The sequence below is a fragment of the Danio aesculapii genome, chromosome 12 (assembly GCF_903798145.1).
Source record: "Danio aesculapii chromosome 12, fDanAes4.1, whole genome shotgun sequence".
NCBI lineage: Eukaryota > Metazoa > Chordata > Actinopteri > Cypriniformes > Danionidae > Danio > Danio aesculapii.
The window spans coordinates 13,937,281-13,964,318 of record NC_079446.1 but is presented as its reverse complement, the minus strand read 5'-3'; the positions used below and the strand labels follow the sequence as shown (position 1 = coordinate 13,964,318).

Below are 27,038 nucleotides of genomic sequence, written 5' to 3'. Positions count from 1 at the left end.
TGTTAATGCGGTGCTCGCGAGCAGTACATGCCATCACTGATGTCATGTCTGTTGCGCAGTTAAGATCGCTGCTCGCTCTTGCAAAAGAGCCACCCACCCCAGTTGCGGTTGGCACTCGGGCAGATCTGAGGGTTTCAGTGGGACCTTTCGCTCCTCCACGTGAAGAGAAGCGCTCCGTCCTGGGATGGTCGCTCTCTCACATGATGACACCGGGGGTCAGATGTCCATCGCTGCCTCGGATGTTGGGCTGTCATTGTCTGATGAGGATGCGAGCCCGCTCGCTCCCTCCCTCCGGGGTGGAGAGCGTGGCGTTGGCATCTAAAAAGCAGACATGATGGCCGTGCTTTCTCGGGCTGCTTCGGCCGTGGGTCTGGTGACGGTTTATCCCCTAGCTCCGCAGCCGGACCGACTAGATGGGTGTTATGCGGAGGATAAAAGGAGGCAAGACCTTCAAAGCCTCCCATCCCCTTCTTTCCGGAAGTGCACAGTAAACTCATGCAGTCTTGAGGGCACTTTTTTCTGCCCGATCTCACCATCCTTGAAGGTGGGCTGTCAAGGTCTGATGAGGATTCTAACCCGCTCGCTCCCTCCGGGATGATGAGCGCGGCGTCGAATCTAGAAGCAGACTTTGTGGCTGTGCTTCCCCAGGCTGCTTCGGCCGTGACTCTGGAGATGGTTTATCCCCCAGCCCCGTGGCCGGACCGATTAGAGGGGTGTGATGTAGAGAATGAAGGCAAGACCTTCTAAGCCTCCCCATCCCCTTCTTCCTGGCTGGGCACAGTGGGCTCACGCAGTGTGCTGCGTGCGCCTTCGCCCTCACCATGCATGCTATGGCCACCTACCAGCGCTACCAAGTGCAGGCGCTGGCCCAGCTGCGTGAGGATGGTTCTGACCCAGGATTGAGCATGAGCTCCGCACCGCAACCGACTATGCTCTTTAAAAAAAAAATAAAAAAAGTCGGCTGTGTGTGCCCTGGTAAGGACGATGATCACATCCGTGATCCAGGAACGCCACCTCAGGCTAAACCTGGTGATGTGCGTGGCGTTGACAAAGTTCGCTTTCTTAACCCACCCATATCCCAGGCTGGCCTGTTCAGCAACAGCATCTGTGAATTCGCCCAGGAATTCACGCCGGTGATAGAACAGTCGGAGGCGATGGGTGACGTCTCTATCGGCGGGATGGTATGACCGCTCCCCCCCTCCACCGAGCCATCCACATCCACTGCTTTTTCGCCGAGGAGCTTGCTCCTTGCAGCTTTGCTCCACTGCACCCGCCTGCGTCTCTGGCCACGCTGCTGCGCCGAGCATCGGGCACGCAACCAGCATCCCCCACCCAGGGCGCCGCTTAGTTCGGTACCATGAAGCGTCCCTGAGACGGGCCGCTGGCACGTCAGCGATCATGCGAGTGGGACCACTTGCAGGGCTCTGCCTGCCTGGTTAGCGCGGGCCTGCCCATCGCAATGGTTCATCCATACGATCAGACTTCACAGGCTGCGCTTCAGAATGCTTATGCAGATGCGCATCACCCGATGCGTTCGTCATCGGGATTGGTTTGCAGCAATAGACCTGAAGGATGCGTATTCCATGTCTCCATACTTCCAAGCCACAAAACTGCGGTTTGCGTTCGAAGGTCGAGCATGGCAGTACGGGTCCTCCCCTTCGGGCTTTTTCTGTCTCCGCGGGTTTTCACCAAGCTCGCGGAGGGTGCCCCCACACCCCTTCGGCTCGCGGGCATCCGCATGCTCAATTATCTCGATGACTGGCTGATTTTAGCCCACTCCCGGGAGCAATTGATTATGCACAGAGACAAGGTGCTCCGGCACCTCCGCCCGTTGGGGTTTCAGGTCAACCGAGAAAAGAGCAAGCTCGCCCCATGCAGAACATCCGCTTTCTCGGGTTGGAGCTGGACTCGATCACCATGAAGGCGCGCCGAGCTAATGCTGAACTGTCTGAGAGAGTTTGACAGAAAAAAGGTGGTCCCCCTGAAATCTTTTCAGAGGCTCCGGGGGCATATGGCATCTGCAGCCGTGGCCACGCTGCTCGAATTGCTCCATATGAGACCACTACAGCGTTGGCTTCACGATCGGGTCCCCAGACGCGCATGGCACACGGGCACACACCGAGTGACTGTCACTGCGCTGTGTCGCTGCACCCTCACCCCCTGGAAGGACCCCTCCTTCCTACGGGCCAGTGTGCCCCTAGGTCAGGCGTCCAGGCATGTTGTCGTTTCGGCAGATGCCTCCAGTACGGGTTGGGGGGCCGTGTGTAGCGGGCATGCTGCTGCGGACCTGTGGAGGGGAACCCAGCTGCATTGGCATATCAACTGCCTAGAGCTGTTAGCAGTGTTTCTCGCTCTGCGGCGCTTTTTACGGGTGCTGAGGGGGCAACACATGCTGGTCAGGACGGACAGCACGGCTGCGGTAGCGTATGCCATCCGTATGGGGGGTATACGCTCCCGCCGCATGTTTCAGCTCACTCGCTGTCTGCTCCTCTGGAGTCATACGCGGCTGAAGTCGCTGCTTGCTATTCACACCCCGAATGGGCTCAACCGTGCCGCCAATGGGCTCTCACGGCAGCTCCTTCCCCGGGAGAATGGCGACTCCAGACCCGAGTCTCGGGCATGCGTAAGTATGCGTTTCCCCCAGTGAGCCTACTCGCGCAGTTTCTGTACAAGGTCAGGGAGGACGAGGAGCAAGTCTTGCTAGCTGCGCCCCCTGGCCCAACCGGACCTGGATATCAGAACTCTCCTCGCGACGCCCCCACCCTGTCGGGTCCCTTTGAGAGAGGTCACAGGACTCTCTCTGGGACAGGGCACCATCTGGCACCCTCGCTCAGTTCTGTGGAACCTCCACATGTGGTCCATAGACGCGACGAGGAAGACTTAGGTAACCTACCATTGGCGGTAGTTAATACCATCACTCAGGCTAGTGCACCCTCTATGAGGCATGCCTACGCCCTGAAGTGGAGTCTATTTACTGAGTGGTGCGCTTCTCGCCGAGAAGACCCCCGATCTTGCCAGATCAGTGTTGTGCTTTCTTTCCTTTAGGACAGGTGGAGCGAAGACTGTCGCCCTCCACACTGAGGGTTTACGTGGCCACCATCTCCGCTCATCATAATGCGTGGATGGCGGTACTGTTGGGAGGCATAACCTCATCATCTGGTTCCTCATTTCCTATTTCCTATTTCCACCCCGCCCCCCTCTCATGCCCTCTTGGGATCTCGCGGTAGTGCTACGAGCCTACGTGGGGATCCCTTCGAACCACTCGACTCAGTATCCTTGAGATTTCTGTCCTTGAAGACAGCTCTGCTGGTCGCGTTGGCATCGATAAAGAGGGCTGGGGACCTGGAGGCATTTTTGGTCAGTGACTCGTGCCTAGAATCCCGGCTATGTGCCCAAGGTTCCTACCACGCCGTTTAAGGATCAGGTAGTGAGCCTGCAAGCGCTGCCCACGGAGGAGGCAGACCCAGCCCTTTCATTGTTGTGTCCTGTTCGCGCTTTGTGAATATATGTGGACCACACTCAGAGCTTTAGATCCTCTGACCAGCTCTTTGTCTGTTACAGTGGTCGGCAGAAGGGAAGTGCCTTATCTAAACAGAGGTTGGCCCACTGGATAGTGGATGCCATCTCCCTCGCTTTTCGAGCCAGGGTGAGCCGTGTCCCCCGGGGGTGAGAGCGCACTCCACTCAGAGCATCGCATCCTCCTGGGCGTTACCACGCGGTGCCTCTCTGACAGACATTTGTAGAGCTGCGGGTTGGGTGACACCCTGTACATTTGCAGTGTTTACATTCTGTGAGTGGAGCCAGTTTCCTCAAGGGTATTAGGTAACCCTTGGTGATTGAGGAAACGATTCGGTTGAGGTGTCAAAACACGCTTGCTGCGCCATTCTCCCTAAGCCGGAGATACGTGCGCTTTTTCAGCTTTGTCAGTTTAGTTCCCCATTTTTTGGTGAATCCTGCAGAGTTCCTGCGAGGCCCCTAGCACCTGACTCAGCGGAGGAGTCAGGTGTTGGCCCGGTACGTTGTCGGCATGCCCGATGGTCAGCCCGCCTATGCGTGTTCCCCGCTGGCGATCCCATATGTTCACTCAGCCATGGTATAGTCCCCCTTCTAGGCGGGCTCGTGTCTTCCCTCCCCGGTAACCATCCTTATGCAAGGACTCTCCATCTCTGGGCTAGTCCATAGCTTGTCACCAGGTCTCCCCTCTGGGTAGCAGGTGAGCTCTGCAGCGTCCTCCCTATCGGGACTGAACGCTTTCTCAACGTACTGTCGTATTAAAACCTATTTTACTGGGTTATTGCGACTCCCCGAAAAATATAACTGTTCCTAAACAGGTAAGTAAGGTAAGTAAGGGCCAGGGGACATGTTGGAAGACTGTGTCTCGGGGCGTTGTAGGTGCGCTCGCTCTACTGCATGGCACACCCTTCGCCAGGGACGCGGTAAGGTTCTTTCGTTGTGGCGTTTTCCATAGATTTTCCCATAGTGGAAGTTTCCACATAGCATTGGAGTTCCCCATCCAAAGGGGAACGTTCCGGTTACTAAAGTAACCTTTCGTTCCCCGAGGGGGGAACGGAAATGCTATGTTCCTTCGCCACAACGATTGTCCCTTAGCTGTTGAGCGTGAAAGTCTCTTCAGCTAGAAAAGGATGTCGAGCATGGCACTGGCTGCGTCTTTATAGCATGACTGATTGTCACAGCTTTGCACGCTGATGCCGCCAACTCATTGGCATTTCATTGGCTTGTTTTTATACTCTTTCAAATGATTGGTTTCTGACTAGATCCCCATAGTGGAAGTTTCCACATAGCATTTCCATTCCCTCCCTCTGGGAACGAAGGGTTACTTTAGTAACCGTAAGGTTTCTCTAAGTTGTGACTGGAAACAACGGATCTAATTCTTGCAATGTTTTTGAGATGATAGTGTGCTGATTTACTTACTGCTTTGGCATAACTACTGAAATTCAGATCTGACTCCAGAATCACACCAAGATTCTTGACCTTATTTTTTGTTGTTTGACCCCTACAGCCAACGTGCACATTCACCGTGAGAACCTCATTTCTGTTCTGTTTCAAATGCAATGATTTCAGCTTTCTCTTTGTTCACCTTAACTCTTTTTATCTTTGCTTTTTAAGTCAATAACTTTACTGTCTTTTTTTTTTTTTTAGATAAAATCAACTTGTAGCTTTTAAGGCCAAAGATTACCTCTTCTTTTTAAAGTAAAGTAACTAATATTTTTTTACAGTGTATGTTGTATTGCAATAATATATATGGTTATGTTCAAGTTGTTACAACAAAAACATCTCAAGCAATGTCATAGAGAGCAAACGACACTTAAAGGTACTGTATGTATGTTTTTCACTCTTCTAAAGCATAAAAATACCATAATATGCTTGCCTATTTATCTGAAAAACAATGCTAAATTCAGATATTCTGCTATGAAATTGTCTGTTACGTGCCGGAACATCTGTCTTTGTTTTGGTCATTTAACTCGCCCAATGCCAGTTGTCCAATTATATTTCAGCACCTTGGGTTTCCTTGTTGGAAAACTGTGCATTTGATTTTTTCAGTCTCTCTCAAAGTATGCATCTCTCAAAGTATGCATCCGTGACATAAATTGTGACCTTCGTTAGACAGTAGCAGACTTGAGAAAGATTCAGAATTCCACGAGGTGGCAATTAAATAGCAAATAACATAAACGTTACTAACATAAACAGGAGGCGAGCAGGTTAAATTATAACCCTGTGCCCTAACAACACGCTATGTGATAGGATTTGCAGTGATATACAACTAGGCTGTTTGCACCAGATTCAACACAACAGAAATTTTAATACAGCACTTCAGAATCATAGAATAGTGCACTCAATGCACCTTAAAAAAATAGCAAAGTTTTTAAAGTTTTTCAAATTAATACATATTAAACCTCTTTAACATTATTAAATGTACATGCTGAGACACTGATTTGAGTCACAGTTCTAAAGTTTTCAAGATCTGAGGTGAAGCCACTGGGTGTCAAACTTACAAACTGCACCTTTAATGACAGTTTCCATAAGCATGCATAAAGTCTCCTTCATATTACTGTAATAATGTATGTTGAAAGTTAAAAAAAAAAGTCCAGTGGGAGAGAACAAAGTTTTTCAGTGCACCTGTAAATAGACTTTTATGGTCTGTCAAGAACTTGACAGTCACAACTGGCTATTTTGGATGTACCAACCTTTCCATTTTTAGTCCTTGGTTCCCTTTATTAACTTATTTCCATAGTCACCCTTATTGGTTTAAATACTCAGTTGACCACACCTCCTCCTCATTATAGTAGGCACCATAGCAACTCATTTTTAACCGTTTGTATATATGGACTTTTGCTTCTAATCTGTTTTTGCATGTTTTCTGATTCCATTGTTTCTGTCTGGATTTGCAGTTTTGTTGACACATCAAATGGAAATCAGTGACATTCTTTGTGGATATAAGAGATAATTGTCCCCACACAGATGTATTTACAGACACAAACCAAATATAGAGCTGTAACGATGATCATTGACGTGTGACTAATATCAGACAGACTTAATCACACCCTGAGGAGAATTTTCATAACCAGATCAGAATCAATTTCTCCTTTGTTTTTACATTACTGCCTGCAGCTGTGTTTCTGATTATAAAATCATTTGTTTTTAGTTGTGATTTATTGTGGAACAAATTTCCTTTTAATAAAATGTGATCATAAAAAGAAGACCGATGTCTGAAGGAACTCCTTTGTGTCATTTCCACACAGCAATTGTCTATTTTTTTAAAGGGATTGAAATGAAAGTATTAAGTAGATTTATAGAAATAAAAAAGAAGATTGGTAGAAGACCATTTCTATCTATATCCATTTATATTCATTTTTAACTAATATTTGTGTTTTAAAATACAATACTATATTGAAAACACAAAGAAAAATTTGTCCCCTCACAATTATATATTAATTGCATGACACTCGTAAACAACCATAAGATTTTACCTATGGCTGGTATAAATTTGTATAATAAAATAGCTGACAAAAAGCAAATATTTCAGCATGACATACATCCAAGGAGGTTTTTTTTTTCTTTTTTGCAGAATTTTTTTTTCGCGAATCCACCAGAGATCAGTGTGCACGCTTTTTCAGATCTCAAATTTCTCTCGCAAGTGTCATTCGCGCCCGCTGTTCTCAGCAAATCCACCAGAAGCCGCTGTCGACATTCTGACTGACCGATCAACGGATCCCCCCACCTAAACCCAACTGTTAGTGTTTTCAAAAGCACCGATTGAGCCAATCACCCCCTTCCCTAAACTCAACCAACAGTGTTTTCAAAAGAAAAGTCCTCATGGCCACCTGATTTTTACCACATTTTCAGATCTTACCACATACTCACCCTTTTAATTACTTGTTTATTTAATTTTTTGCCTTCTGTTTAACCTACTTTCAGGAATCGTTCTTTGCCGGACTCGAATCCTGTCATCGCGGTCAACTACTCTCTGCATCACAAGTCCACCAACGTATGTGGCGAGCTACTGGGAAATTTGGTAACAATGAAAATGCCGTCCACATGGAGGTAAGCGGTCAGTTGGCAGCGCAAAAAAACAGAAGCCGCCGGAGGCATCATACCACCCGCTATCATTCGTTTAAAGATGAAATACAGCCAAATGTAGTTCTGGCTACATAATTCACTCTCTCCAGAAATGTATACGGGGGTATGTTTTCACAATGAGCCTGTGTTGAAATATTTATTTACTTAGCTACTATCATCTTCATTCTTTCACATTTTTTCACCATTAAGAACTGAAGATGCTGGATCTAATCACATCTGGAATTGATGGCAACACATACATAGTCAGGTAAAAAAACAAACAAAAAAAAAAAACATCTCTTTTACTGTGTATTAAATATTGAGGTATCTCTGTTTTCATCTCTGTTGTGTAGCATGCTATGCTATTACATAGATTGTAACGGGAAATCTACTGTGTTGTTCATTCATTCATTCATTCATTTTCTTTTTGCCTTAGTCCCTTAATTAATCTGGGGTTGCCACAGTGGAATGAACTGCCAACTTATCCAGCATATGTTTTATGCAGCGGATGCCCTTCCAGCTGCAATCTATCACTGGGAAGCATACACATCCATACACACTCATTGACATACACTACGGCCAATTTAGCTTTTTCAATTCACCCATAGTGCATGTCTTTGGACTGTGGGGGAAACCGGAGCACCTGGAGAAAACCCACACAAACACGGGGAGAACATGCAAACTCCACACAGAACTGCGAACTGACCAGCGACCTTCTTGCTGTGAGGCGATCATGCTACCCACTGCGTCACTGTGACGCCCCGACTGAGTTGTATGGGTAAATCTTTTTTAAAGTAAATCATACTTTTTTACGAGCTAAACTTTAAATGACTAAGTAAAATAATATTCAGCAATGTTCATTTTATAGTAATGTTTGACAAATCCAAAGTATTTTGACAAATCCATACATCAAATTTGCTGTAAATGTAAGTATTTTTTTTGTATAATTCTGAGTCCATTGACATTGATCACCACAGACTGCTGAGACAGACCTAAACGTTTTAAAACTTTGTCATTCTAAAACAAACAGAGCTCATCAATATTAAATACTGACATTTAGAACTATTGGCAAGGACTACTAAACGTGTAAAACAATGTGCAGCTTTAATTCAAGTTAAGGGCTGTCACACTGTCTGCTGACTGTGCATTAGGAAGTCTTATCTGTCCATGACCCATCGGATTTGAATCAAATTTTCATGGCCATTTCTCATCCTAGTATGACATCCCGAGTGTTGCAAACTGCTAGGTGTCAGTCATCTTTTCTAGCTGATGTATAAAACATATAACCTGTCTTTACTGTATGAACAACCGCTTCCTGATCAGTGAAGGATGGTTGCACACTTGAGCTGACAAGTCCACACAGGAAGACATTTGTCACATTTCACTGAGACTGACCATCAGCTACTGTAGAAGGCACGTTGGAGGTATTAGCAAAAGCTGCATGGATAACTTCAGTGATTGTCGATTGCTTGAGTCACAGGGAAAGGCACACAAAGGTAGCTGCTTGTGTTGACACTGCAGATTTTCTGTTGAAAAGCAGACAGGTTTGTCACTGCTGTGAACTAGTGGTTTTCTTGTCAAGGTGATTAAACATCAAAGAATATTTAACCCTCATTTTCATGAATAATTGAGGAGTCAGTCCCCAGAGAATGTGAAGTGCAAAGCTCAGCCATCTGTTCCCTACTATGAAACTAGTGTTCATGCAGGTTCAAGGGGTTTTAAGAGGCTGAAATGTGGACATCACAGTGGAGAATAAAAGTTGTTAGTTACTGCCAACAAAAAATGTCCATTTATGGTCAAATCAATTTACTGTCAAACACAAAATCAGACTGGGGTCTTTGTTGTTCTACTGGAGGACTTCAGTGCTTATGTGGGCTGAAATTGAGGAATGGCCTCCCCAATCTAAATGCAAGTAGTGTTAAGTTGGATTTCTGTGTTGGTCACAGTTTGTCCTTAACAAACACAATGTTCAAGCACAAAGGTGTACATCAGAGCACATGATACTAAAACACCCTAGGCCAGAGGTCAATGATCAACTTTCTGGTTGTTTCATTTGACCTTCAGCCTTCTACCTTAGACAATTGAGTAAAGAGAGTGGCAGAGCTGTCAACCAATCACAACCTGGTAGTGAGTTGGATCCACTAGCAGAAGAGAAGGCTGGAAAAACCTGGAAGTCCCAAATGTATTGTGAGGGTCTGCTGGGAGCATTTGGCTCTCACCTCTGAGAGAACTTTAACCAGATCCTAAGGGGTGCTGGTGGGGTCGCCGCTGGCCCCGGCATGGCCCCTAGGACAGTTTTCTTGAATAGTGGTGATGGTGGTGCAAGGGGGGTGAGGGGGTGAGGGGGAGTTATTGGGGTTGAGGATGATTTGGTGTGTTGCAGACAAAAGTGAAGAAGTGAAGAGCGGGGTGGGGGTTGTGTGTGTGGGGGGGCTGTCAATGTCAAGGATGCATGTGAAGAGCAGGTGTGGTTGTCGCGGATGTACATGGACGAAAGTGAAGCCCTGAGGGTTTGGAGGGGGGGGGGGATTGGGGATTTCCAGTTGTGTTGAGGTGTTGCAGATAAAAGCAAAGAGCAGGGTGGCTGGGGTTGGTTGAATGGGGTGGGGGTTGTTTGATTGGGCCCCCTAAAAGTAACTCTGGGTTTGGAACTCCTCAGAGTTTTTCTAACTTTCCAATGGAGGCTGGAGACATTGAGTCTGGCTAGAGGTGTTCTTTATCTCCACTGCCAATGTGGACACGAGGAGCTTTGGTTGTAAGGCCTTTGGTGCATGTCATGGCACCAACCTGTGATCAGTAAGGGGTGCTAAGCATGCTGCAGTCTGGGCATTCATGGAAGCAAAAACTTGGTGCTAGGAAGAGTTCAAGTAGACCATAGAAGAGGACTACCAGCCAGTCTGGTAGAAGAGATTCTGGCAAACATCTGACACCTCAGGAAGGGGAAACAGTTCTTCACCAGCACTGTTTATGGTGGAAATGGGGAGATGTTGACCTTGACTGCAGAAGGAATACTTTGAGGATCTCCTCAATCTCAATGGCACTCCTTTTATTGAGAAGTAGAGATGTAGGGAAAAGGTGCTGACTAGTTTGCAAAGTAAAAAGTGGAAAGTAACCAGAAGTGGGTGATATCTATCCTGAACACCTCAAATCTTTGGATGTTGTGGGGCTGTCTTGGCTGACAATGCTACCATGACATGGAAGTTGAGGATAGTGCCTTAAGACTAGGCAACTAGGGTGATGGTCCTAATTTTTAAGAAGGGAGACCAGAAGGTGTGTTTCACAATACACAATCCACAGCCTCCCAAGAAAAGTCTATGCCAGGATACTGGAGGGGAGAATTCAACCAATAATAAAACATCAGATTAAGGATGAGTAATTCTATTTTCATCTAAGCCATGAAAGACTGGACCAGCTTTATACCCTAACTAGAAGTCTTGAGGGTTTATATGGGTCTGCACGACCAGTTCATATATCCTTCGTGAGCATGTGATTTGGATAAACACAGAATGTCATCTCTGTTATTTTCAGGTGAAGTTATCATTTTGGTGTGATCAGACCTGCATACTCAGCGTGCACTAAGATGGCTTGCAGGTGAGTGTGATGCAGCAGACAACATCTCAGATACAAGCAACCAAAACTAGCTTACTTTACAGGGTGCACCCTTAGAGATAGGGTGAAGAGCTCTGTCACATGAAAGGAGCTTGGAGTAGAGCCACTACACAGAGATAAGCTATGTAATGTGGCTCAGACGTCACTTATAAATGTCACCTGAATGCAGACTTGGGTAAGGCCCTGGGGAAGACCCCAGAGATGCTGGTGGAAATACAAGAAGTGTCTGGGGAAGAAGAAATTTGAGGTTCCTTCCGAAACTCCTGCACCTGTGACCTGGCCTCGAATAAGCAGCTAATGATGGATGTACATTTTATTTTCAGTTTTCAAGTTATTTAAAACTTTAAACTCTGTTCATTATCAACACATTGTTTGTCAAATTATTCTATTCATCTGATTTGCTGTCAGTTATTAACAATTGATAACATTATTATTAATGCTATTATTGTTGATAAAATGTTGCTTAATAATTTATAGCAGGGATTACTTTACTCTTTAATATTTTACAATTGCAATAATGAAATCTTGACCGGTAGTGTATGTGCACATATTATAATTTTGAAAGTTTCAAGACTTTAAGACAATTTTTTTTTTTTAAGATTTATTTTTGGCCTTTATTAGATAGAACAGTAGTCAGACAGGAAGCGAAGTGGGAGAGAGAGAAAGGGAGTAGGGTTGGGAAATGTCTTCGAGCCAGGATTCAAACTGGGGATGCCCTGAAGTGCTACCACACCATATGTTGGCACACTAACCACTAGGCTATTGACCAATAAGACTAAAATCTTAACAGATTTGTGTGTGTTGAGCCTCAATTAAGACAAGCTTTTTTAAAATTTTGAGCTTTTGTCAGCTAATTACTTCTTCCGGGTTAAAAAATTATTTTTGGGGCAGGATCAAAATCGGTGACGTGACGCGAATCTGCTAGTGAAGTAATAACACGTTGATTTCTCATTAATTTTTATAGTGGATTTCTCTTATCTTATGAGAAGACGCTGCTTCTTAATTATTCATGAGAGCATGTGCTTTCCGAAGACAAGGCAGACCTGCCAAGCTGTGAGACCCAATGACTGGGTGAGACCACGTCCGCATACGGCATGGGTCGTATGTGTTTGTTTCCATGATCCACAGGGTTTGTTGCATATTATTCCCCACGATGCTGTCAAAACAGCAAATCTGTTTGTTTGCAGCAAGTTCTTTTGTCGAGAGAGCTGTACGAGAATTGGAGAATGGCAGACTTTTTCTTTTATCTGTTGAGTTTGTTACCTTTCAGACACATTGCCTATATCCGTGCTGCTGTGTTAGCCTATTTTTAAAATTCTTCGGATTACCGGCAGGGCTAATGGTTAAAATAGATAGGGCAAGAGACCTGCTGCACTGCTATTCACTGTGTTTGCATTCAGACCTGGAGATTGAGGAGAAGAGAAGTCCTGCTCATTTCTAGTGTTTATATAAACACGATTACCTTTATAATGATATTACAAATTGTGGTCATGTGTATATGAAATATATAACATATGTATCAGGGCATTCAATTACTTACTGTTTATTTCTTTGCATTTTAACTTTGTAAACTATAAAATCATTCTGAGGTAGACTTGAACTGAAAGATGGGGGTTTCATGGCCCTTTAAACAAATAATTGCATTAGACAACAATGCTTTTTTTCAAATAATACCAAAACAAACAAACAAACAACAAATAAATGAATAAATGAATAAATAAATGAATCTTTTGTGTTGGTTGAAAGTCCGCTCTACAGAGTCTTTATGTATATCAAGCTTGAAAATCCCTGATATTAGCTTCATTTGTACTAGAAGCTTAATAGGTATGAGACTAGCATCTCGTACACAACCTTGGAAACAGGGCAATAGTTACTGACCTCCAGCGACTGCAGGTATCCCTCCTGAGGGTCACAGAGCAGTGATGAGATGCGATGGTTGTTCCTCATACAGCTCACACTGCTGTCCCTCCACAAAGGAAAAATCTGCCTGACAACCGTCATCCTTCCCAGGGAACTGTGAGCCAACTCCAGAATCTCTGTGTCACTGATCTCCTAAAGAATATAAAGAATAATCATGGACATGGGTACCTGATCACTATCTGAATTCATTGCTAATTAAATGTTATACTTGTACACTGTAAAACCTGATAAGCAAAGTTGACTCAAACTGTTTGAGGAAACTGATTGCGGCAAACCATTTAGGTTTAGATACAAAATGGTTTGAGTACTGTAAACTATATGACTATGTTCTAAAACAATCGCAAAAACAGTAGAGTCTAGATAGGATACATGGCTAGCAGGAGGTACGATATGCAAATCAATATAGCAGCATTTTTTATGACACTGTATAACAATAATTGATATTTTTGTGATGGTTGAGTTTAGGGTTAGGGTAGAGGTAGATGTTAAAAAATACAATTTATTAGGTAATTTAATAGATAACATAAATAATACTTGGTACAACTACCGTTTTTACGTTACTGTGACGGTTGGGTTTAGGGTTGGGGTGGGGGTAAATTTAATAAATAATATAAATAATTTTCGTTAACTTCCTGCCACAACCATATGTGATCTAACACACCCAGCAAAAACAAGCGTACTTCTGCAATGAAGAATAAGGTCAATATAAACCTTGTTGTGTGCGCAACGTTTGTATATTTTTAACTACCTCCGTGGAATTTGGGAGTCACGGGCTGAAAAGTATGGGAACCCCTGATCTAGATAGCATTATAAAGGGTCGTGCTACCCACTCCTAAACATTGCTGTGAAGAAATTTGAAGCTATGTTTGAGTTTAGCCTTCACAGAGACATGAAATAGTCAAGAGATGCTGATGTCAAATAGTTTGTATCTTGAAATAAAATGTCGACATCTTAGTTGCATGCTAACATCGGTCATTTATATGGACACATCTTAATAAAATGGGAATGGTTAATGATATTAACGTCGGGTTTGTAGCACATTAGTATATGTGAGGGTGCTTGTAAATAACTCATGAAAGAATAAAGTTACATTTAAAACCAAACACACCATTGTTTTTCTTGTGAAATTCCCAATACGTTTATTAAGGTGTATCTATATAAATGTCTTACCCTGTATATAAAAGTAGCTCGATATGTTTTTGAAAAAGAACCTGTTGGAAGTTTTTATTATTTTTTAAAGGACATAGAGATTATAGAAACAGAAAAAAATATATATTTTAAACTGTGCAAGAAAATGTGCAATCTGCCTGAGAAGTGATCATAAGTTTTAGCCTACTCTTAATCTTGTGCCTTATTCTTGAAACAAAATGACACAAAAGCATCCTACATTTAATCTATGTTTAATTTGAACCTAAAAGATGCATATTTTTATTTTTGTAATTTTTATTTATTTATTTTTCAACAGAACACCTCAGAACTTTGATATAAATCATAGGTAAATTTTTCCAGTGGTAGAAGTCTGGTTGCCTGACTCATATTGACCACATATTGACTGAAGGTGTCTGAGCAGTTGACCATAATAACAATATACATTTTTTGGCCAAGTATATACAAAATTTCAGTACACATTCTTTGTCATCATCAAGACAAAGTTCCAATGTACAATTCATAAGGTATACCTTCCGGGACAAAGCAAAAGTCTTTCCAATAATTTTTAAATTGTTTTGTGAATCTCTTTCCAGTAGATTTTGTCGCAATCTCAAAATACATGCATCAGTGTGTCAATGTCTAACTTACATTTGAAACATAGCTAGGAACAATTGGGAAATATTCTATGGAGGCGAACTAGGGTTAAATAGATCCTGTGAATATATATATAATTTTGTTTATGAACATGATACTTTTGTAATAGATATTTGAGCAGGCACATAGCCACTCCTCATCACTAAAATAGACTCCAAATCCTTTTCCCATAACATTTTTAACAAGAGGCCAAAAAAACAAAAAAAAATTGTTAAGCACTTTATAATAATAATAATAATAATAATAATAATAATAATAATAATAATCATAACAAAAACAACAACAATAATAAAAATAATTAATAATAGTATTATAATTAATTTAATTCTACCACTACTACTACTACTACTACTACTAATAATAATAATAATATTATTATTATTAGTAGTAGTAGTAGTAGAGGTGTTGTTAGTATTATTATTATTATTATTATTATTATTATTATTATTATTATTATCATTATTATATTTTTATCATTCAGATGATAATTCTGACTTTTCAGGAATTTTGATTGTGAATTTGTCACAAAGTACAACTCAAAAAAGAGAATGTTTTATTTCTTATACAACATATTGTTTCCAACTAAACATATCAGGGAAACTCACTTTTTGAATTTTCAACATCAAATTTGTCAAAACAAAGATCATGATCCAGATCAAGTCGTGATTAAACAGAAAACGCTTCTGATTCAAAAGATATGAGTAACTGTTCATTAACAGATTTCTTTTAGACTGTAGAGTGATCACTTGCAGACTTATGATGGCAGATACAGCGTAAACAAATTAGGCTAAACAGCTCTGTTGCTAAAATATTTATCATCAAGTTGCTGCTTAGCAATTATTTATGACTTTCACAGGTGGATGAAATGGCGAGAGAGGCATGTAGCACAGATGGAAATTATATTTAGATATTTTAAAAGTGCTGCATTTCCTGGAAACAAAAAAAAGAACTAACAGCATTTTCCCATTCGAATGTATGTCCTCTCGTGTTCCCCATGTGACTCATAGTTCAAAGGATATATATTTACGCTAAAAGCCAACCAGTGTTCTCCCTTCACTGATGGTTTTGCGATGCTCCTTGTAATTCACAGTCTGCTGTTTAAAACATCTGGGGAGAAACCGTACCTTCTGCAGTAGGTTTTGGCTGGTAAAGAAAAATTAGCGATCATGGAATATCACAATATAGAGAGTATAATACTTTTTCATGCAGGGCTATGTAGTTTTATATTTTGTTTTCCCTTAATAATAATAAAAAGCTTCACTTTAAAACTGCATTATGTGTTGTGTTATGTTTTACTAATATTTACATTTGTTCAATGTTCTGAAACATTAAATTTTGACAAACATGCAAAAATCAGTACACGTTTTCATACCACTGTACTCAATATAACAACACTCATAAATCCCACATCCCAAACAACAACATAACTTGTGGCTGAACTATCATAATACGATGCATCGTTTGGGAAAGAACGATGTAGTGATGAGTTGCTCTGTCGCAGTTCTATCATTTGAATCCCGTTAGTAATAATGTAAAACGTCCATAATGATGCTCTAAATGGAGTGGAGTGGCAACTTCTTTAGAGAAATTCCCTACAACATTTTGTGCAAATTATTGTTTTACACACACACACATTAAAAAAAAAAAAAAAACAATATTAGTTAAAGTAAAAACATGCACTCGTGTTCCATATGATCTGAAATATATGTAAATCGCGCACATAGGACCTATGTTTTCTTTACAAATATTATTGATAATATTCTGTATTCTGTTCTAAAACATAAAACCACTTACAAAAAGTTAACACATATCCTAATCTCATACATAAATCATCATGTTAATGGTTTTAATTTATGGTAGGCTATTTATTAAGAAAACAAAAAACAGTGTCCTACTTAATAATAGTAATAATAATAATAATAATAATAATAATAATAATAATTATATTAATATTACTACTACTAATAATAATAATGATGATTGTATATATATATATATATATATATATATATATATATATATATATATATATATATATATATATATATATATATAGTCACCTTAGAATTATAAGGTTCTATCTGACATTTTTGTCAAAATTGAGTTATTGACATATTCTTATTAAATGACTTATTTACATTATGGAATGTTTTTTATAAGTTGTTTACATATTCAGACTTTTTATTTAAAATAAAAATGTTACACACATACTGTTTTGATATATGGAATGCAAAAACTTTGAAGCTCAATATCACAAAATCATTCAGAACGCAGATAGAACCTTTAAATTCCAAGGTGACGATATATATATAAATGTATATATACAGTTGAAGTCAGAATTATTAGCCCCCCTTCAAAATTTTTTTTTTTCTTTTTAAAATATTTTTTCTTCTGGAGAATGTCTTATTTTCTTTACTTCGGCTAGAATAAAAGCAGTTTTTAATTTTACGGTTAAAATTATTAGCCCCTTTAAGCTATATAATTTTTTAATAGTCTACAGAACAAACCATCATTATACAATGACTTGCCTAATTACCCAAACCTGCCAAGTGTCACACCCTCTGCCCCTTCCTGCTGACCCAATCACCGCTTTCCCTCACAAACCACCTCTCTCCAATCCCGCGAACTATCATCACCTGCACCTGTTCCCCGTCATCAAGGACACAATAAAGACCCAGCTCATTCTTCCAGTTGTCGGCCAGTATTGAAGTCGGATGGTTGTTCTCACCTTCCTCCTTAGCCTTCTCCTCTTCTTCCATGGATGTTCCATATGTGCCTTCGGATCCTTCACACTGATCAAGGGAAGTGATTACTTTCATATAGTGTTTACTAGAAGATCTGCCATTTAACTGATGAACTGTATGTCTGTATTTTCACCTGCTGATGTTTCTAAGAACAAACTATATGTGAGATTGCTAACACCAGATGTTTGCATTACAAGCTGTTGAAAAAGATCGCTAACAGCTCTGACTCCACTCTTTCACTTCCACACTTTGATTAAGTGACTTGTTTTGAATAAAACTCATGAAAGATAACCATCCTTGTCTACCAGCATGACAGAATACAGGCCCTGAAAATAAACAATGCGATCATGGAAGTTAGCGATTGTGCTAACCGGAAGCGGATCGGACTCGCCACTTCTAACCCTGTGGCCATCATGAGCACCCCACTTGCCCTACCCATTAATTATACTAATCAAGCTCCTGCAATAGTTTTCTCCTTCAATGTTGGAATCCTTTGAACGTCAACGGCGAATTTGCAACCAGCTCTGCCTGTACTGTGGAGAATCTACTCACCTTATCTCAGCCTGCCTAGTTCGTCTGCCTTGCCTACTGGTGAGTAAGGTTATGCTCACACTCTCTGTATCTAATATACCACATATGCAGGCAGAATTAATTGTGAAGTCCCGTACTCTACCCACACATGTGCTGGTGGATTCTGGAGCAGCTGGAAACTTTATCTCGTCCAATTTCATCTCCAAGCATCGTATTCCCTCCGTTCGAAATGAGATTCAGTATCAAATTACCACCATTTAGAGCTCACCATTAGGCGATGACAAGATATCCAGATGTACAAAAAAAGTGATTCTTCAAACATCAAGAGAAGCTGACCTTACTTATCCTCCCTCATGCCAATGTTGATGTCATCCTGGGCAGACCATGGCTTAAACAAAATCAACCCAGCATCAACTGGGATATGGGCAAGATCCTTGAATGGAGTACCGCTTGTGTTTCTCACGGTCATATCACTCCCCCTGCTGTTCACTCCAGGAAACTCCATCCAAGCCACCACCAATGAAGCTCCTCATCAATCTTCCAAATTTTGCATACCCATTACTACTGGTTCCCGCTACTCTGGAAGAGCTGAGAGAAGCACGCATCTTTAGCAAACTCGATCTTCGAAGTGCCTATAATTTGATTGGTATCCGAAAGGTGGACAAATGGAAAACTGCTTTCATCACCCCCTCTGATCATTATGAATATCAGGTCATGCCCTATGGCCTAGCAAACAGTCCTTCCATCTTCCAGAATTTCATGAATGAAATTTTAAGAGATTTCACGATCGTTTATATTGATGATATCCTGATCTATTCCCGTAACCTAAAGGAACACCAATATCATGTTCAACAAGTCCTTCAACGTCTCCGAGAAAATCAATTCCTCCTCAAATCGAAAAGTGCAAATTCCATAAGACCACCATCTCCTTCCTCGGATATGTAATCACAGCCAAAGGGGTCCGTATGGAGCAAGGCAAAGTGAACGCCATCTCTCAATGGGAACCACCGAAGACCCTTAAAGAACTGCAGCGGATTTCTGGGCTTCGCCAACTTCTACAGACGGTTCATAAAGAACTATAGTGTCCTTTCTGCTCCTTTAACTTCCCTTCTAAAAGGCGAACAACGTACTCCTACCTGAACCCCTGAAGCGCATCATGCTTTTGCCAAACTAAAGACTATGTTCACCACTAAAGACTATGTTCACCACGGCACCCATTCTCCATCATCCGGACCCTTCACTGCCTTTTACTGTTGAAGCAGATGCAGCTGGTGTTGGAGTAGGTGGCGTACTCTCCCAGTGGACTGGTGAACCCAAAGCCCTTCATTCGTCTGCGTACTACTACAGGAAATTACATCAGCGCAACAAAAATATAGTATTGGGGACCGCGAGCTGTTGGCCATAAAGCTTGCGCTTGAAGAATGGCGACATTGGCTTGAAGACGCTCAATGTCCTTTCATCATTGTCATTACAAACCATAAAAACCTCTGTATCTTCGAGATGCCAAATGCCTCAATGCTCGTCAAGCTCACTGGTACTTGTTCTTCGCATGATTCCACTTTTTAATATCACTTATCAGCCTGGCCATAAGAACGTGAAAGCTGATGCTCTCTCTCAGATGTACTCACCTGATCCTAACCATGATTCTCCAGAACATATCCTACCACCTTCTGTCTATGTCGCTCCCATGTTGTGGCAACTGGATGAAGATATCCACTCAGCCACAATGGAAGAGCCAGCTCCTCCTGAACTCCCTCAAGGCCTTCTTTATGTGCCCACTAGGTATCGTATACCGCTCCTGGATAGTACACACACCTCCCTTGTTTCAGGACAGCCTGGCAGCAGGCAGATCCTCTCGCTCCTCAAACAAAAGTATTGGTGGCCCAAAATGACCCATGATGTTGCCTAGTATGTTAAGGGTTGCTCTGTCTATGCCATCACTATGTAGCAGACTTCAAATGGACTTCCCTCCCAAACACGGTCACACACACAGAAACACTGATTTATTCCCTTAACAAAACAGTGAGGCACAGTCAGTATAGTTTAACACGGGAAACTCTCTCAATCCTCTGCTTCACCATCTGCGTGCACCACGCGACTGAGCACGTGCACACAGAGGGAAGCTTGAACATTCACCCGGTGTTACACTATTTACAGCCCCACCTACAACAAACATAGGAACTCTTGAAGTGAATAAAACAAAACATTAGATGCAAGTTTTGCTGAAGTTAACTAGTACTTGCATATAAAAATAAATAAATAAATCTCTCAAATGAATCGGCCACAACTACAACACCACGCAACCTGCCTGAAGGAAAACTGCAGGCATTACCTATTCTTCGCCGACCCTGGACCCACTTGGGAATTGACTTTGACACTGATCTGCCTCCATCACAAGGGTATACCACCACTCATGTAGTTGTTGATCGATTTTCAAAGTCTTGTAAACCAATCCCTCTGAAAGGTCTCCCTAATGCTCTGGAAAAAGCCGAACCCCTTTTTCAACATGTCTTCTGAAATTATAGACTCCCAAAGGGTATTGTATCAGACAGAGGACCTCAATTCGTCTCCAGGGTCTGGCGGGCGTTCTTCCGTCTCCTGGGTACTACCATCAGCCTTTCTTCTGGTTACCACCCGCAGACGGATGGACAGACCAAGCGTAAAATCCAAGAGATTTCTGGGTACCTCTGTTCGTTCTGTAGCAATCACCAAAACACCTGGAGCCAGTATCTACCATGCAGGCCCGGATTAAGAATTTAGAAGCCCCTGTGCACAATGTCTTGTAGGCCCCCCAATAGTTGAATTAAAAAATAAGATTAATATAATATTTTTTTAAATAAAATGAATCTATAATGTATTTCCCGCATTAAAAAAAAGATATATATATATATAGCCTAAACAGACACTCCAAAATCGGCATTCCCCCCTCGCAGGGGCCCCAAGTGCACACGGGCCCCTGGGCCTGTGCCCATAATGCCCATTGGTTAATCCGGCCTTGCTACCATGGGCTGAGTATGCACAAAATTCCCTTCGTCAAACCTCTACTGGTCTAACCCCCTTCCAATGTGTCCTAGGTTATCAGCCATTCTTGTTTGCCTGGATGGGGAGAATGTGTATATATATAATGTGTGTGTGTGTGTATGTATGTATGTGTGTGCGTATATATATATATATATATATATATATATGTGTGTGTGTATGTGTGTATGTATGTATGTATGTATGTTGCCTCACAGCAAGAAGGTCGCTGGTTCGAGTCTCGGCTGGGTCAGTTGGCATTTCTGTGTGGAGTTTGCATGTTCTCCCTGCGTTGGCGTGAGTTTCCTCCGGGTGCTCCCGTTTCCCCCACAGTCCAAAGGCAAGCAGTACAGGTGAAATGTCTAGGCTAAATTGTCCGTAGCGTGTTTATGTGTGTGAATGAGTGTGTGTGGATGTTTCCCAGAGATGGGTTGCGGCTGGAAGGGCATCTGCTGTGTAAAAAACGTGCTGGATAAGTTGGCGGTTCATTCCGCTGTGGCGACCCCGGATTAATAAATGGACTAAGCTGAAAACAAATTGAATGAATGAATGAATGAATGAATATTCTGCTAAATTTATCTATTATGCATAAAACATTACTCTCGACATAAAGTTTACAAAAGTTTGAAGAAAGCCTTCTTAAGCAAATTAATTATTGTTTACTCTCACAGCTTATAAGATTTGAGGTAATAAGAAAGAAGTACACAATATGGTGTCTTCTTATTCAGATTCAATCAAACCTGTTCATTGTATAGTCAGCAGGAGGAGATGCTAATATTTAAAGGAGCATGTGGTGCTTCACAGCATGTTTAACAGAAAAGCATCATCCTTCACAATTAACTTAAAATCTGGGGCTTCCGCAGCTCACAGATTGACTTACCCAATGAAAATTCAATCACACGTGATCGATTAAGCACCATCTGCCCTTGTGTAATTTACTTTTTACATGCATCAAAGATGATCAGCGGATGTTTTTCTGCTGGTTAAAATGGCCGAAGTATGTAGAAAGCGTTCTCCCCAGGAGGGTCAATCTGCTCTTTTTCAAGCTTCTGTTTATGTCATTATGTAAACAGCATTTTAAACTGCTATTTTCCGAGTAGGTTTGAATAAAACAGGATCATTCCATCATCATTTTTATGCTTATCCAATCCATTTTCATTTTCATACTAGAAAACACTAGTTTCTTCCTACACTGCTTTATTAGTTTGCATTTATGTCTAAGCATCCATTATTCATGGAACTGCTTTAATGACTATGTAATGACTATACAATCAACTAAATCACAAAGTAAACAAACATCTCCAATTTACTACAGATTTGTGCAAAGCCGATAGCATTCACAATAAATGAAGTAATTTGTAATGTGGTCTAATAGAGAGTTTTGACAAGCATGCACATGCACAAACACACACACCCACACACGCAGACACACCAAAAAATAAAGATAAACAATTAAAAATATATATTTACATTTACATTTAGTCATTTAGCAGACGCTTTTATCCAAAGCGACTTACAAATGAGGACAAGGAAGCAATTCACACAACTATAAGAGCAGCAGTGAACAAGTGCTATAGACAAGTTTCAGGTGTGTAAAGTCTAAGAAGCAAAGCATTAGTAAAAAATTTTTTTTTTTTTTTTTTTTTTTTGAGAGAGAGAGAAAGAGAGAGAGAGAGAGGGCACAGTTAGTGGTATAGCCAGAGAGGCAGTTGCAGATTAGGAAGGAAAGTGGAGACTAAACAGTTGTGTTTTTAGTCGTTTCTTGAAGACAGCAAGTGACTCTGCTGTTCTGATGTAGTTAGGGAGTTCATTCCACCAACTGGGCAGATTGAATGTGAGAGTTCGGGAAAGTGATTTCTTCCCTCTTTGGGATGGAACAACGAGGCGACGTTCATTCACAGAACGCAAGTTTCTGGAGGGCACATATATCTGCAGAAGTGAGAGCAGATATGAAGGAGCCAAGCTAGAGGTCACTTTGTAAGCAAACATCAGAGCTTTGAATTTGATGCGGGCAGCAACTGGCAGCCAGTGCAAACGGGTGAGTAGCGGAGTGACATGTGCTCTTTTGGGTTCATCAAAGACCACTCGTGCTGCAGCGTTCTGAAGCAGCTGAAGAGGTTTGATAGAACTAGCTGGTAGCCCAGCTAGCAGAGAGTTGCAATAGTCCAGTTTGGAGAGAACAAGAGCTTGAACAATGAGTTGAGCTGTATGTTCAGATAGGAAGGGTCGGACCTTTCTGATGTTGTAGAGTGCGAATCTGCAAGATCGAGCAGTTCTAGAAATGTGGTCAGAGAAGTTCAGTTGGTCATCAATTGTTACTCCAAGGCTTTTTACCATTTTGGATACAGTGATGGTTGCTCCGTCCATCTGGATTGAAAAGTTATGGTGAAGAGTCGGGTTGGCAGAAACTTCAAGCATTTCCGTTTTCGTGAGGTTAAGCTGGAGATGATGATCATTCATATAAAAAAATTAATTAAGCAACTGTTGAAACTTATAAAAGGTAAAAGTTTAACCATGGCCTACATTATATCAGTGGTGTGGCCAGAAACTTGAAAATGAGTGGACTTGGTGAAATAGAATTGAGCTCAGGTTCTACTTATAATTTAACAATCTATGAGATGAAGTAAAAAAAATGCAAGATACAATTGGCATTTTAGCTGAATTCCTGAACTAAAAATATATGGTTAAATTGTAAAAATGTGAAAAGGTGTGAAATAGCAGAATAAGTAGACAGTACATGTAAACAACATTTGCATGCAGCTTATGGTCCTTTTTTGTAGCTACTAACTACGGTACTACCAAACTTAAAAAAAAAAAAATATTTTGTAGCCGGGTGGCAAGTAAATAGGGCACAAAATAAGCTAATTTAATTCTATAAAACGGGGATTTATCTGACTGCTGTTTGACAGGAAAAAGATTACAGCAGTGGAAAGGAGCACAGTGAAATAAGCCCTTTGGAAACAAAGTGTCTTTAGAAAAACAATAATACAAAACAAATTAACCTGAATAATTTAACTAAAGTTAAGGCTAACTTCAGGTTATCAAAATTGGTATCACAAAAAACCCAAAACCTTTTTTTTAGGCAAATCTCAATGACACAATTGTAAGAAAATGTAGTTGCACAAAACTGCATTTAGATCCAGTGTTCTTTTATGCTACGTCCTTGACCCTAGACCAGGGTCGTAACACTATAGTGCCACAATCTCCTTTATTAATGCCCAAAAAATAAAAATATGTATACAAAAATAGAGTAAAAAATATTTTCTTTAACCAATACTGAAATACAGCAGTGATCAGAAATCATGATTACCGTTTGACACTACACTGCACTACACTGTATATAATCCACGTCGTCCCAAAATAACGTCCTGATTACGTCTAAACTCATGTTCCCCGAATAGGGAACGGATATGTGTCATATCTTCACACGGACTAGACAGGTGTTATGTGAACCCCACTGTTTAGCCAATCTCAGAGTCAAGAGCACTTTTAGCTTGGCTTAGCATCAATTATTTTATTGAATTAGACCATTGACATCTCACTCAAAAATGACTAAAGTGTAACTAGGGCTAGTTCTGTGTCCATCCTCACTGTCAATAGCCTCTGTCACTATTGACTGAATGAAAATTCGAGCACTTGGTACAAAGAAAATGATACCGTTTTCTTTGTTCTTTGCTGTTTGATAAATCATTCAGTTGATTGAAATTTCAATTTCTTTGGTCAGACCCTGTGATAGTTGTTTTAGTAAGCCATCTATTAGTAATGAAACAAATTATTTTGATTTCTGTCATCTATTGTTCATTTTGTAATACATTTTCAGTGCCTATTTGTATTTTCACTGCAGTTATTTTATGTATAATTATATAAATTCATGTGAAACACTACTTTGAGACTATATTAAACACGACTTTGAGACTATATCGGGCAATTTTGACAACTAAAGTAAGGGGCAGAATGTGAAAAGCTGAATACTAGTATCTTAAAATAATATCTAGTCAAATATTATGTACTGTCATCATGGCAGAGATAAAAGAAATCAGTTTTTAGAAATTGTTTAATAAACTATTATGTTTAGAAATGTCTTGAAAAAAATCTCTCTGTTAAACAGAAATTGGGGATAAAATATACAGGGGTGCTAATAATTCAACAGGGCTAAACATTCTGACTTAAACTGTAATTGTCTGTGTATAGAAAACAGTAAACATGATTTTGTTGATTTTGTTGTACTTTCTTGTTGGGAATAGCTACAGTTATTCGCAAAATAATTATGAAGTGTATTACAACCAGGCAGATGTCCGAATGAACTGTACAATCAAGTGCACTTTAAGCTTTTAAAAGCATAAAGAGTCCATTCGTGTCCTTAGGTTACAGTGGTGAAGTGATGTTATTCACTTCTAGTAAAGTACTGTCAAATCATAGTCAGCTGCTTTACACTCCAAAACCAAGGACTCAAAACCAGTGAAAGAGATTAGGAATTGTTCCGTGCACATTTCATTTGACTTAGATTTGGAAGGTGCTTGATTTGCATAATTCCCCTGTGTGTTTGCATATTACAGAGAGTTTCAGGCAGATATTACATAATAATGTATGCAAACACATTTGAAAAAAATGATAGCTAATAGAAAGACTATGAAAAAAAGCTTCACTTACCTCGTTCACAAACACCCAGTGACTATCTTTGGAGGCCAGGTTAGTCTCCACGGCCTAAAGAGAAATAAATAGAGAACAAATCAATGTGAGCTGTCTGTGAGTAATTAAGGCACCTGCTTTAAACAGCATTAGGTGAAAAAAACCCATATCTACTGGACAGACACAATAAACATTCCCACACCTGACTAGTAATGATCACTTGGCCGTTCATGCGCAACACATACTAATGTGTTTCTCGGTCATAGTTACTCAAAATGATGGATCAGGTCACATGTCATGTTGAAGCTACTTAATATATTTTATCCATGGGCTGTGCTGTTAATTATCATTGCAGTCGAGACATGATTTCTTTCAATCAATCAATCAATCAATCAATCAATCAATCAATCAATCAATCAATCAATCAATCAATCAATCAATCGACTACACTGAATCACTTGATTAACATTTAAACAATTTTTTTATATTTTTAAATGAGTTGAAGTTGAGGAAGATTTATTAAATCTGTATTGCAGAATGCAATTTGCAGACATATGATGCTTTTAATTAATTAGACAATCATTTTGACAAGCACTTTCATTAGTAAATTTATTAAAGAGTTTTTCCTTGTTTGTTTACTCATGCTAGTTTGAGCTCTCTCATGTTGAAAGATACAATCTTAGGTTTTGAGCAGAGTTGCCCAAAGTAGGGCATGAGGGCCAAAGTTGGCTCATTGTAACGATTGATTTGGCCCACCATCCCATCTGAGAGTAAAGGGAGAATGATGGAGAGGGTTGGGTCAAATGCCTTAAAATCTTTTCTAATTTGACCTAACTTTTTTTGTTAGTTTTACTGCTGAGCTACTAAAAAAGCAAACTGAAATTAAATGTTTCAATTAAATGTTGTAAATTAATCAGATTTTTTAAAATGTAAATAATGTCACTTGACAGATAGAGAACTATGCGGAAGCAAATCAAGGCAAAAACTAGTGTAAATCTGTTATAAATATGATTGCTTTGTTTTTACTGTAATAAGTTCATTATAAAATGTAAAATTAATACTGTATGGGTTAATATAAAGCAATGTATTTTAGTCATTTAAAAAAAAATAATAATAATAACTTAGGAATTAACCTATGGCAACTTTATTTACCTTCAGCCCACTAGCCTCAATCAAGTTTGGTTTTTGGCCCTTCATAAGAAAAAG

At 40.8% G+C, this 27,038-nt stretch overlaps 1 protein-coding gene across 1 annotated transcript in view; it reads right to left on the bottom strand.

The window, feature by feature from the left end:
- The window catches only part of grid1b (glutamate receptor, ionotropic, delta 1b), a 744,708-nt gene that overhangs the window by 71,915 nt on the left and 645,755 nt on the right, over positions 1-27,038 (bottom strand). The window contains 2 exon segments of the mRNA XM_056469382.1: positions 13,066-13,239; positions 25,854-25,907. Coding sequence (XP_056325357.1) covers positions 13,066-13,239; positions 25,854-25,907 — 228 coding nt within the window.